The sequence below is a fragment of the Leptopilina boulardi genome, unplaced genomic scaffold (assembly GCF_019393585.1).
Source record: "Leptopilina boulardi isolate dan_hultmark-lab unplaced genomic scaffold, ZJU_Lbou_2.1 LbouV2_126, whole genome shotgun sequence".
NCBI lineage: Eukaryota > Metazoa > Arthropoda > Insecta > Hymenoptera > Figitidae > Leptopilina > Leptopilina boulardi.
Genome location: NW_026137670.1, coordinates 1 through 12,748, shown reverse-complemented (window position 1 = coordinate 12,748; position 12,748 = coordinate 1). Strand labels below are relative to the sequence as shown.

The window sequence follows — 12,748 nt, the reverse complement described above, 5'->3', positions numbered from 1 at the left end:
AATCAATATAATTGAAACTTTTTGCCACAAAACACATTTCTTTTCATTTGCATAAAGCCATATAATATAAAGATACTTTCTTGTTTTCAAGTTTTAAATAACTGCAATTTAAAATTTGTTTTTACGATTTATGCGAGACTTTTTTTACATTTTTTTTTTTTTTTTAAAGAAATTTTTACCACGACTATTTTGTTTGACATAAAAAAAAAATTTCAATATATACTGTATAATTGTAATGGGGAAAAAATTTCAATTGGAAGATTATCACGTGGTGATAAATTTTATATATATATATATATATATATATATATATATAAAGGTGATTTGAATACCTTAGAGAATGATGATTAGATTACGAATAGGGATGCATGAAATATGAGAGATCTGGTGTTAATATCACTGTCAGAATTGCGCATAGACATTGAGGTGTTTGCATACATACTAGATCAGATTTCTATGCCATCTTAGCTGTTTGTATGTAAGCTAATCTTATTCTCCGTTTGAGCAAGCATATCTCTCTCTCACTCTCTCTCTCTCTCTCTCCGTTGAAATGAGAAAATAAATTAAAATACCTTCTGAAATGAAAATTTTACATTTTTTTATAATTTTTACAAGAAATTCATTTATTTATTTACCAAAAAAGAAATAAATATAATGGAAAATAATTCTATTTTAAGTAGTACGAGTCAAATTATAGTCAGACACATATACAAAAATGAAAAATTAATATTTTAATGTTATATAATTAATATATTAATTTTTTTTAAAATTAATAATGTAAATTATTTGAATTAAGTAAATATTTATTTGATAATAATCAAGTAACTGATTATTTGAATGAAATAAATTTTTTTTCAGTGTATCTTGTGCTAAAATATTTATCATAGTTTTTGCTGGTGTAAATATTATTTTATTTTGTAAATAAAACATGTAATGGAATAATATAAAAGAATATAATGAAATAATATTCTATAATAAGAAGAATAGGTATACCCTTTCAGCAACAAGAAATGACTTACTTTAAGTAGTATAAGTCAATGTATAATCAGCCCTAGGCGAGCAAACAAAACTTTGCTATTTTCAGTAGTACAGTAAAACGTACAAATGCCTTCCACTTGAAGTTGCTGCTAAGAGATGAATGTTTGCGGTGAGTCTTAAAATTTCAGATTCTGTGCTAAATCAGCTGTCAAAATAGAAGGTGTCATCATCGGTCATCATTTGAAAAAGTTTGTTTTGGTGAGTGAAAATTGTTGGTTAGCAGTTTTTGTGCGTAATTTGATTTTAAAGAAATCATTCCGAGTGTTAAACTAATAAAATATGTTTGGCAATTGAATATTTGTGATTTAAAAAAGGATTATACAATCAATTGCAGGGGTTGCAGGTAAACAACATTTAGGTTAAAATATAAAAACAATAACAAATAATTATATTTTATATTTGGAAAATAAAATAAATAGTCCTCTTATTATTTTAATATTTCTAAATTTTGTAAAAATTAAATACTTTTTTGAAAATCAAAACATCATGCTTGTTTAACGTCGAAAATCCGTGACAAAAAATTTAATTTGAAAAAATAATTATTATTTCAGATTTGCGATAAAAAGTTTAAAGAATGAATTTCTTAAGAGATTTAAATATCATTTAATATTTAATACAAAAACAAAATTCAATTTAAAAAAAACTTAAATATCGGTAATTTTTTTCTCATTTTAAATTGAGAATGAAAATTAAAACCCCATTTTTCAAAGAATTAATCTTTCTTCAATCACGCAGATATTATTATGAAATTTTAACGTTGGCCAAGTTGACTCGGTAAATGTGGAATCAGTCTGAGGAGTGAAACTCGCCAAATTCGTGGGATCAGAAAGATCGCGGTTTTCAATTGCAAAGTTATTTCTGTAAACAATTTTGAATAATTATAAAAAGTTCAACGTAATTTTAATTTGTTTTTTTATTATTCAGTAGTAAAAAAATTGATAATTTTATTGAAAAATATATTTATTTATTTAGGAATTTTATTATTGTGATAAATTGTTTAAACTCTTATTTTGAGTCTCAAATTAAACAAATCCTGATAAGAAAATTCATTGTAGAAAGAATGGAAAATCATTGTAATAAATAAAAGTTTTATGTTTAGCATACAGTTGATTGTTTTATTAGACAAATTGTTTTAAAAATTGAGATAAAAAAAAGGTTGATAATAAGGTATAAAATATTCAACAGTGATTATTGCCTTAAAAAGTCTTTTTTCTTCCATAAAAAAATTAAATTAGAATGAAACACATATTCAAAAGTGTATAACGGTGGCAAAGTTTGATTCCATTTCGTCTCCATCATCATTTATCTTGAAGGCATTAAATCTGAGTTGCGTGGCTCTGTTGCTCTTCTTCTAATAGCCGTTTTAAAGAGTCGACTTTTTGGAGTACCGTTATCAACCATCCTTTAAGATCGTTACCTATTTCTGCCATAAGAAGTGCTGATTGGAGGGCAAGGATTTTTCGCTTTTTCTGAAGCTGGGGAAAATATTTTTTTAAATTATTAACTTTCAATTTAAATGTAATATTCGTTTATTTATAAAAATAAATAATAAAAGAAGAATATTTTTTTTCAAATACAAAAACTCACCTTTTTGTCGGGTGGCCTCTGTGAATTCTTGACAGACAGACAGACACTTAATATTTTGTCCATCCTCCATCGTTGTCAAGGACTGCCTGTAGTCGTCTCGGCATAGAAAGAATTGCGTTTGAAACGACTTCTGGCGTATCTCCTATTTCTTGCCAACTTCTCCAGGCGTGGTTCATCAGGTCTTCCAAATTTCGGTCAGCTCCTGATTCCCATTTCCTGACCACCATTGCCCATAAATTTTCGATGGGGTTGAGATCTGGCGAACGCGGAGGATGAGGAAGCAAGGTGATTCTCGGGTGTCGCTCAAACCAATTCATCGTCCGATTGGCCGTGTGGATCCTGCTATTGTCTTGTAACAGCTTCACTTCCTCATACTCGTCTTCGGGGAACAACCGGTTTACGTACGGCAGAAAGTCTTGTTCTAGTAATTCAACGTATGCCTGCGAATTGAATCTAGGGCCTACGTCCCTTAATACGCCAACTCCGTAGACAGAGGAGCTGCCCCAAAAATTGCAAGAAATGCGCCCGCTTCTGTTCTTCCTCACAACGCAGTTCTCTCGTAACCGGCTTTCATTGCTTCTCCAAACCAGAGTTCGACCATCTTCGGACGATTGAAAGGACTTCTCATCCACACAGATGGTATTTATCCAAAATTCCTCTGGTTCGTTAAGATATCGTTCAGCGTACTCACGACGTTGGGTTCGATGGTCCTCAGTAAGCTCCCATTTCATCGCTGGGCGACGGCTCCGAATCCCCATTTCATTCAACTTTCTACGGATGGTATCATTGCAGACTTCTGGTTGAACAACGTTTACAAAACGTCTCGTAGAAGAAAATGGATCATGAGCAGTGAAGAATTCGTTTATCACTTCATCCTGAATTAGTGTCGTTTTCCTCGGAGGATGGTTGTATTTTCGGTGATCGGCCAATGCTAGGGGTCCGCCCTGTGCATATCTTTTTATCCAAAGCCTTACAGTTTTCATGGAGCAGCCGACTTGCTGGGAAATTTCATCAGTCCTACTCCCTGCTTGATGCATTCCAATTATCAAACCTCGCTTTACTTCTGAAAATTTTAATAAACATTATTATTAATTATTATTATTAATTATTATTATTAATATTGATTATTATTAATTATTAAAAATTATTATCATTTTATTTTTATTATTATTAATTATTATTATTAATATTGATTATTATTAATTATTAAAAATTATTATCATTTTATTTTTATTATTATTAAGGGGAAAGACCAATGAAATTTTAGTCGATTGAAATAATTGTTCTTAAGAATTGTCTTTTCTTGTCATTTTTTAAGATCTAAAATTATTATATTACTATTAAAATTTTGAAAATATTAATTTTGGGCATTTCAGAAAATTTATGACTTTGAAAAAATTGAAATTTTACAAATTCCAGGCAATTGATTGATTGGATTAATGAAAAAAGCATATAAGAAATTCGTCGATGAAAAATGAGGAAAATTGTGAAAGCATTTAAATTTTGAAAAAAATTACAGTAAATTTTAAATCGATCAAATTGACCTCGTTGAGGAGTAACAATTTTTTTGACATTTTTTTCAAAACCTGAAATTACATTCCACTATAAAAAAAATATTATTTTTAACTATTTCACAAATTTTTTTAATTTTTCAAAATTTTCATTTTTGGAAAAAATCAAAATGTTTTCAAAATCCATACATTTCATTACTTAGAACCATGAAAAAGGTGTATGAAACATTCGACAATGACAAATAATGAAAATTGTGAGAATAGTTCTAATTTTGATTTTTGGAAAATTTTGAGTTTTATTTAAAAAATTGTAAGCAAATTATTTTTAAACTTTTCACAATATATTCTATTTTTAAATACTCAATATTGGCAGAAAAAAATTGAGAACCTTAAACAACATCAATTTCCATTGATTAAAATTTCGCCAATTCAGTAAATAATTAAATAAGTATTACACTTACCGCTTAAATTTGAGAAAATGTTTCGCTCCATTTTTACAGGCAATTTCGTAGTGAAAGAAAAGCAAAAAAGCTTGGAGTATAATTATAAAGCAGAACTCGATCTGATTGATTTTATTCTCAGGTAGATCCACTGTTGGTGGGGCGGTCTACACGTTTTTCTGAATATCTTCCTCGCTTTCCTTTTCAATGTTCTCAAAATTCATTAAAATATTATTACTGCTTAGAAAATTTTTATTTTATTTTTAATTTGTCAAACTTCAGTCAAAATGGCTGAAAAAAATGACAAATGATGATAGAAATGAAAATAAAACAAAAGAATTATTTTTCTAGTTTACTTCTTTACCACTATTTATTTTTTAATTTGTTATGAATTCATCTTAAAAAATATTATGAACAATCAATATCAAAATTATTTTATTAAATTTTCTAATTTATTATATATTTATATTTTTATAATTTATTATATTTTTGATCTATTATAGCTATAAATATTGATTTATTTTTTAAATCGATATCACTTACCATTTGTTATAAATATTTAAATTCAATTGCATAAACCCGCAATGTACTGCTCCGCGAAGCAGGGTGCGCGGGTGTATTTTTATTATCAATATTATATTTATTTTTATAATAATAATTTTTTTATTTGAAATTTAAAAACATTCGTTTAAATAAAAATTTTACTTTTTTTTCTTTCCCTGTAAAAAAAACCTGTAATTGACGCTTAACTTTTGTTTTTAAAACAATCAACTTCAAGTTGCATTAATATAATATAACCAAAAAGTGTAAACATGGAGGATAGAAAATTAATTAAGCTTCTTGGTGAAGAAATTGGTAAAAGGAATATAATTTACGACAAGCAATTCACAATTCCTCAATATTCTAACCGAAGTCGTTTGGTGACAAATGCGTTTGAGGAAACAGCTGCGGAAATTAAAAATAAAGATCCAAGTTATTTTTGGTTAAAAGGTAAATTATACATAAATGTATATTATTATTTTTACAAGTGAAATTATTATTATAATTATTATTATTATTATCATGAATCAATAAATATTCTTACAGGCGGAAAAGTCGAAGATTTATTTAAAAAAATTAGAAACAAGTATTGCATTATTTCCAGAAAAAAATTCCAGACAGAGGAGGACAAAAAATTTTTGGAAACATTTTCCTTTTTAAAACATATTGTTCAAATTAGAAGTGATAAAAAATGATTTGTAACAAGTAATCTATTTTATTTACATTTCAATTTATTGGTGAATAATAATTTATACAATTAATTACATCGCAGTATTTTTAATAAATTTGAAAAAATTGTATTTTAGTACCAAATTATTTTAAATCTTATGTTGAACTTATCGACTTCACAAATATGGGATCGAAAACCAAAACTTGGATGTAATGTTACAATTATTTCCTTTTGTTCTTGGAGTAACTTAGGATTCCGATGTCTCTAGTAAGTCAAAAAGGAATTATTTCCGGTGATTAATCTGACTCCATCCTGAGTTAGTTATTTGTATGTGTTGTCATATGTATGCGTAAAACCCGCAATGAACTGCTCCGCGAAGCAGGGTGCGCGGGTTTTGCTATTATTGATGTATTATTTTTATTTTATTTTGTATCTTTTGAATAATTTGAAAAATATGAAACACTTATTCATTTTAGGAATTGATCTTAAAAATATTTTATAGAAGATAAAAGATAATTGAGTAAATTGAAAAAAATTTATTTTGAAAAAGCAGACATTTTTATTTATTATAAATTATATCGAGAGTTGCAGAAAAATAAATGAAATTGAATAAAATTAGTTTTTCCTTATTTTTGGGTGGCGCAATGTTTGGATGAGGTTATTAATAACAGTAATCCACTCCTCCATGGTGAAATTGACATTTTCGGTTTTCTTTCGCTCTACGTAAGCTGCAGAAAGAAACTTATTCAGACTTATTATTTTTATTTATGATTATTTATTATTAATTTCATTATTACAAAAAATTGCTCTTCGAATTTCTTCAGGAACCCCCTTTTTTCCTGACCTGCCCAGTGCCGTCATTTGTTTAAGTTCGTCAACTTTTATTAGCTCCTTCAGCAAACTCCTGGCCAATTCCCTTGGCTTGTGGTGCAAATTTTCAAAAGTCCTCAACTGCGATGTTTTAACGTAAACCGGAATTCCCTTCGTTATTTCAGTCATTTCCTTTACAAAAAGTTAATAAAAATTCATTTTATAGGGCTTCAAATTAAGTTCTATTTTAACTCAGGATGTGACGGACTCGAATTTTTCGCAGAAAATTAAATCGGCTTTAACATGATCTTATGCTGAATCCACTCTAAGAAAGATGGAACTATTTTAGTGAAATTAAAAATTTCTCTATCTTTTTTGATCGCGTACTCATTTTCGTCTCATAAGTGAAGGTGCAGTGAAAATTGGTTTGAAGAGGAGTGAAAGTCGAGTGCAAAAGAGGTGTAAGTGCATGTGGAGTGCTAATGGGATGAAAGTGAAAGTGGGGTGAAAATGGTGTGAAAGTGAGAGTGGAGTGCTAATGGGATGAAAGTGAAAGTGGGGTGAAAATGGTGTGAAAGTGAGAGTGGAGTGAAAATGGTGTGAAAGTAAAAATCGAGTGAAAATGGAGTGAAATTGAAAGTCGAGTAAAAATGATGTGAAAGTGGAGTGAAAATGGTGTGAAAGTGAGAGTCGAGTGAAAATGATGTGAAAGTGAAAGTGGAGTGAAAATGGAGTGAAATTGAAAGTCGAGTGAAAATGGTGTGAAAGTGAAAGTGGAGTGAAAATGGTGTGAAAGTGAATGTCGAGTGAAAATGGTGTGAAAGTGAATGTGGAGTGAAAATGGTGTGAAAGTGAGAGTCGAGTGAAAATGATGTGAAAGTGGAGTGAAAATGGAGTGAAATTGAAAGTCGAGTGAAAATGGTGTGAAAGTGAAAGTGAAGTGAAAGTGAAATTACATAATCGACCCCCAGGTACCAATATTTTTGCCGGCGTAATACCGAGTTAGTAAACAATGATGACCTTTAAAATATCTACGTGATAACCTTGGTATAACCTTGATATATCCTGTGAATATCTCTGAGATATCGCAGGAATATCTTATGGGTATTCTATCGATATTTTACTTTTGTCCTATTTATATTATGCTGATATTCTACACACGGTGGTAGGTTTCTATATCTTATGGAAACCCTATGAATGTTTTAGGATGTCTTTTTCTTATGAAGAAAATTGCAATGATATAACAGCGATCTTCACAAATTTTTCATTTAAAACTTGATTCGTTATTTGAAAGAACAAAACTTTTATCAATTCAAATATACAGAGATGGTAAAACTGCTATATTATATCCTTGAATGTCAATAAAAAAAATGAAAATTTTATGAAAATATTTTCACATGAATAATGAATAAAAAACATGAATAAATATTCAATTTATAACTAACTATGTCATTTGCAGCAGAAGCTGGTTCGTTTGCAGTGCCAGAAATTGATTCGCCAGCAGTCACATTAAGTGTGTCGTTGCCCATCGAGTCAATCGCATCTGGTATTATCACTAATGTAAAATATATTTTATTTATGAAAATTGACAACACTATTAACCTATGAGAAAATATTCCCAAGAAACTCAAAATTTGATTTCAAATAGACTTTCAGAAAAATGATTATAGAATTATCAATAGTTTTATTGGCGATTCAAACAGCTACACTAGCGCCACAGTTGAACTAACTTAGGCGTGACTCGCTCTAAAGCAGTCTCTGTTGTGACAGTTTATTTCAAATTATTTAATTATTCTGATATTTTTATTGCGTTTGTAAAATAATTTTTAAGCGTTAAATAAAAAAAAATAATTTAAAACTCATTGAGTGCTACAGAGCGAGTCACGCTTAAGTTAGTTCAACTGTGGCGCTAGTGTAGCTGTTTGAATCGCCAATATACAGAATATTCAATCGCAAGAATTAACCAGGAATTTCCCAGGTGTGTTTTAACATAGGAGTTTGTAGTTAATATTTTAATTTATTTTAGAATTTATTCATTAATTAATTTACTTATTATTATAAAACTTATTTACTAAAAAATTTTAATATTGAATAGAAACTTCAAGAGAAGGTTTGTTTTTTCTTAGTCAGAAAAACTTTGTTCTATTAGAATTCTAAAAGGTATTCAGAAAGCAAAGGTATAAAAAAATTTTTGATAGGTTACGAAAAGTTACTGCAATGATTCTTAAAAGTTTATTCACAAGAATTATTGTGAATTTAAATAAAAGTTCCTAATTTGTTTTTAAATTTTACTTCAACTGATTCCGAATAAAAAAATTTTAGTACGCGAAAAAGACATCTCTGAAAGTTTTGGAAACTAACTTTATGGTTATTTACAGAAAATAGTTACGAAAAAATCAACATTACGTAGTGATCACGTAAATTAGAAATCACATGCCCTCAATTAACAATCCAGAATTCATTAATTGCCGTGATCCAAAAGTTACTTGATTAAAAAAATGAATGGTTCATAAAGATTAAAAATTACCATTTGGAATCTTTTGTTCAGTTTGGCCAAACAGTACTCCCGTCTTGTTTATATCCAAAGATTCGAGCCATTCTTTGTTCTCTAATATATAATAGTTGAATTTCATGAACATATTTTTGAACTTATTTAATTATTTTATTTATTTAAGTATAATTTAAGTAATTTAATTTAATTATTTTATTTAATTTATTTTAATTATTTAATTTAATTATTTAAGTATAATTAATTTATTTAATGAATACAAATAATTTAAAATTTGGTCAAATCAAATGTCAATCAAATATTAACTTTAAAAAATGTAAATTATGTAAAATGATAGTTGAATAAAATTCATATTCAATTAACCCCTTGCTTTTCAAGGAGGTTTCTCACATTCATAACCAAAAATGTGTTGACAAAATTTTTTCTGTATTTTTACTAAACTTTCTATTTTTGAATTTTAAGGTCGCTGAATACAAATAGATTTCTTTTTGCTATATTTAAAAATTCTTCAGTAAAATATAATTTATTCATGTGATAAATAAACCTATAAAATTTTATCCCAATTAATTACAAAATTTCTGTTTTTTATGTTGAATAATTTTTTGTGTATAAAATTTAAATAAAAATAATTGTTTAGTAAATTTGAACATAAAAAACAAAAAAATAAATAAATATTATTTAACAATTTTTGGCTTAAATTTGTAAGATTTGATGAATTCAATTTTAAGTATATACCTTTATTTGTTGTCTAAATCTTTTTAATCTGTGGATATGTTTACCAAGAGGCAAAAGGAAATGTTTTCATAGTTAAAAGGTCAAAATTTAAATTGTAGAAGATGAAAGTCTTACTAACCGTTAAAAGCGATAAGTTTCGCTTGATAGGATCTCCCATACCATCTAACTGTTATGCGTTCATGAACAATTTCTAAGATGTCCTTCTGTTCTATAATACTTGTCGTTGTATCATTCCATAGAACTAAATAATACATTTCAAATAATTTCCCTATTCCTGGCCCACTAATGACTTATTCCTTACAACTGACATTTACTATTTTCAAATCATAAACAAAACATTCATTTATTTATTTCTGTGAAATTTACAATATTTTAAAGAAAAATGTGAATTTTTTTTAAAAATACAACTAAAAAAATATCACTGTAATATAAAAAAATGGAAAAACATCATATTACATTGAAGAAGGTGCATTATTTCTTTTATTAGGGGAAGATTCTACTGAATTTAAGGTTTATTTCAGAGATTTTTTTTAAAGAAAGAAAAATATTTATTACATAACATTTTTTTATAATCAAATACATTACTCACAATAATTAGAAATAATGTTTTTTAATAGAATTTTAGAAAATGGCTGCTGAAAGTGATCTTCTCTAAGAATAGTTTACAGTTTTTATCTGCAACATTTAATTCTCCTCTGTTCCGCAAAGTGAGCACATGATGCTTTTTTTTCATAATAAAGAACATTCCCTGAATTGCGTATATTCTAGCAATTTTTTACTCAATTTCCTTTCAAAAATTTTTTTTAAATAAATTAATTGCTTCATGGGCAACTTTCTTAAATTTTGAAAAAATGATTTAAAATATTGAAAAATGAAAATTTTTAATATTAAATTTGAAAAATGAAAATTTTGAAAATAAATGTTTTGTTAAAAAATAATTTTTTTGGAGTTTTTTAAATTTTCCCGGAATTATTCACAAACAGAATTGCCAATCATAGCAAGTTCCGGGAAAATTTAAAAAAAACTAAAACCGAAGAAGGTAAACATCTTGACTATAAGTCGGTAAAGCTATGAAAATGTGTTGGATGTGGACCTCTGTACCTCAGTGGAAGAGCAATCAACCGGCAATTGATGGGGCCTAGGTTTCGATCCCCAGCAGAGTTAGCCATTTAGGAGCCTCATAGTGACATTAATAGTAATTTTGATTTCCCTCATTCATTACGGAATTAACAGAAGTCTGCGAAGATCTTTGCTCCAATAAATTCCGATCGCCAAGTCTTCACGCGCATTCATATTTATAATCAATATTTTAATTGTTCACTTTATCCTCATCTATGCTTTTCGGAAATTTATTTAACAAAAAATACAAGCCAATCTGCTACAACATGTACAGCGTATCTATGAAAAATGAAACGCCTCTTTAGAAAAATGTCAAATATTACAGAATTTAAATGAAATCCAAACATTTTTTGAGTACAAAAAAATTCCTTAATACCGGATTCAAAATTAAAAGTAAACTATTTAATTTTATCAATTTACTTTTATTTATTTCATTTTTATTCGATCATTTAAAAGTTACTACATTTTTCATTTTAAATAATTTTTATTTTTTAATTTATTATTTTTTATATGATTCTTTCAAATTTTCACTGTTTTCTTTTTTTGCCTTCTAAGTATTTATTTCATTTTTTACTTTTTTTATTTATTTTTTGATTTTATTTTTAATCTGATCAATTTCAGGAAAAATTCATTCACCCATCGTGAACTCGATTTCACAAGAAAGATAATTATCGTGCATGAGTATCTCTTGAACTATGGGCAGATTAAAAATATAATTTTCAGGAATCGAAACTTAATGAAATTAAAATAATTCAAACTATGGGCGAGCTCTTGACGAGCTATGGACATAGTAGAAATAAAATTTTTAGACAATTTAACCAAGACAACAAAACTGAACTATGGGCGAAGTTTTCCAAACTCTTTTGAACTATGGGCAAAAAATATAATTTTTATACAATAAAACTCTAGAAAAATTTTTCAAAATCCGAAATATAGGCAAACTATGGTGATCTCTCTTGAACAATGGGCTAAATATAAATCAATTTTGTTAAGGATTAAATTGCTTTTTTTAAATTTTATAAAAATTGCCGGAACATTGCAATACAATACAATACAATACAATACAATACAATACAATACAATACAATACAATACAATACAATACAATACAATACAATACAATACAATACAATACAATACAATACAATACAATACAATACAATACAATACAATACAATACAATACAATACAATACAATACAATACAATACAATACAATACAATACAATACAATACAATACAATACAATACAATACAATACAATACAATACAATACAATACAATACAATACAATACAATACAATACAATACAATACAATACAATACAATACAATACAATACAATACAATACAAACAATACAATACAATACAATACAATACAATACAATACAATGGGCCAAGTATGGCAAAGTATGGAAGGGGAGGAAAACACTTTTTTCCAAATTTTTGAACAATGGGCGAACTATGGGCCAAGTATGGCAAAGTATGGGAGGCGAGAAAAACACTTCTCAAAATTTTTAAACTATGGGCGAACTATGTGCCAAGTATGGCAAAGTACGCGAGGCAAGAAAGCTCGTTTTTCAAAATTTTTGGCCTATAGGCGAACTATGGGCCAAGTATGGCAAAGTCTGGGAGGCGAGGAAAACACTTTTGTCCAATTTTTTGAAGTATGGGCGAACTATGGGCCAAGTATGGCAAACTATGGGAGGCGAGAAAAACACTTTTTTCAAACTTTTTGAACTATGGGCCAAATATGGCAAAGTATGGGAGGGGAGGAAAACACTTTTGTC

At 27.9% G+C, this 12,748-nt stretch overlaps 1 protein-coding gene across 1 annotated transcript; it reads left to right on the top strand.

The window, feature by feature from the left end:
• The first annotated feature begins 5,388 nt into the window (after nucleotides 1-5,388).
• Nucleotides 5,389-5,811, top strand: LOC127291163 (uncharacterized). The gene is made up of 2 exons (XM_051320091.1): nucleotides 5,389-5,566; nucleotides 5,663-5,811. Exons 1-2 carry the CDS (start codon nucleotides 5,389-5,391, stop codon nucleotides 5,809-5,811), a joined length of 327 nt encoding a protein of 108 aa, XP_051176048.1.
• The last annotated feature ends 6,937 nt before the right edge of the window (nucleotides 5,812-12,748 follow it).

Bases quoted from the DNA above. Each gene is read 5' to 3' on its own strand.
- LOC127291163 (XM_051320091.1), top strand. From the start codon at position 5,389: ATGGAGGATAGAAAATTAATTAAGCTTCTTGGTGAAGAAATTGGTAAA. The intron at 5,567-5,662 runs GTAAATTATACA...ATATTCTTACAG, and splicing joins AAGTTATTTTTGGTTAAAAG to GCGGAAAAGTCGAAGATTTA.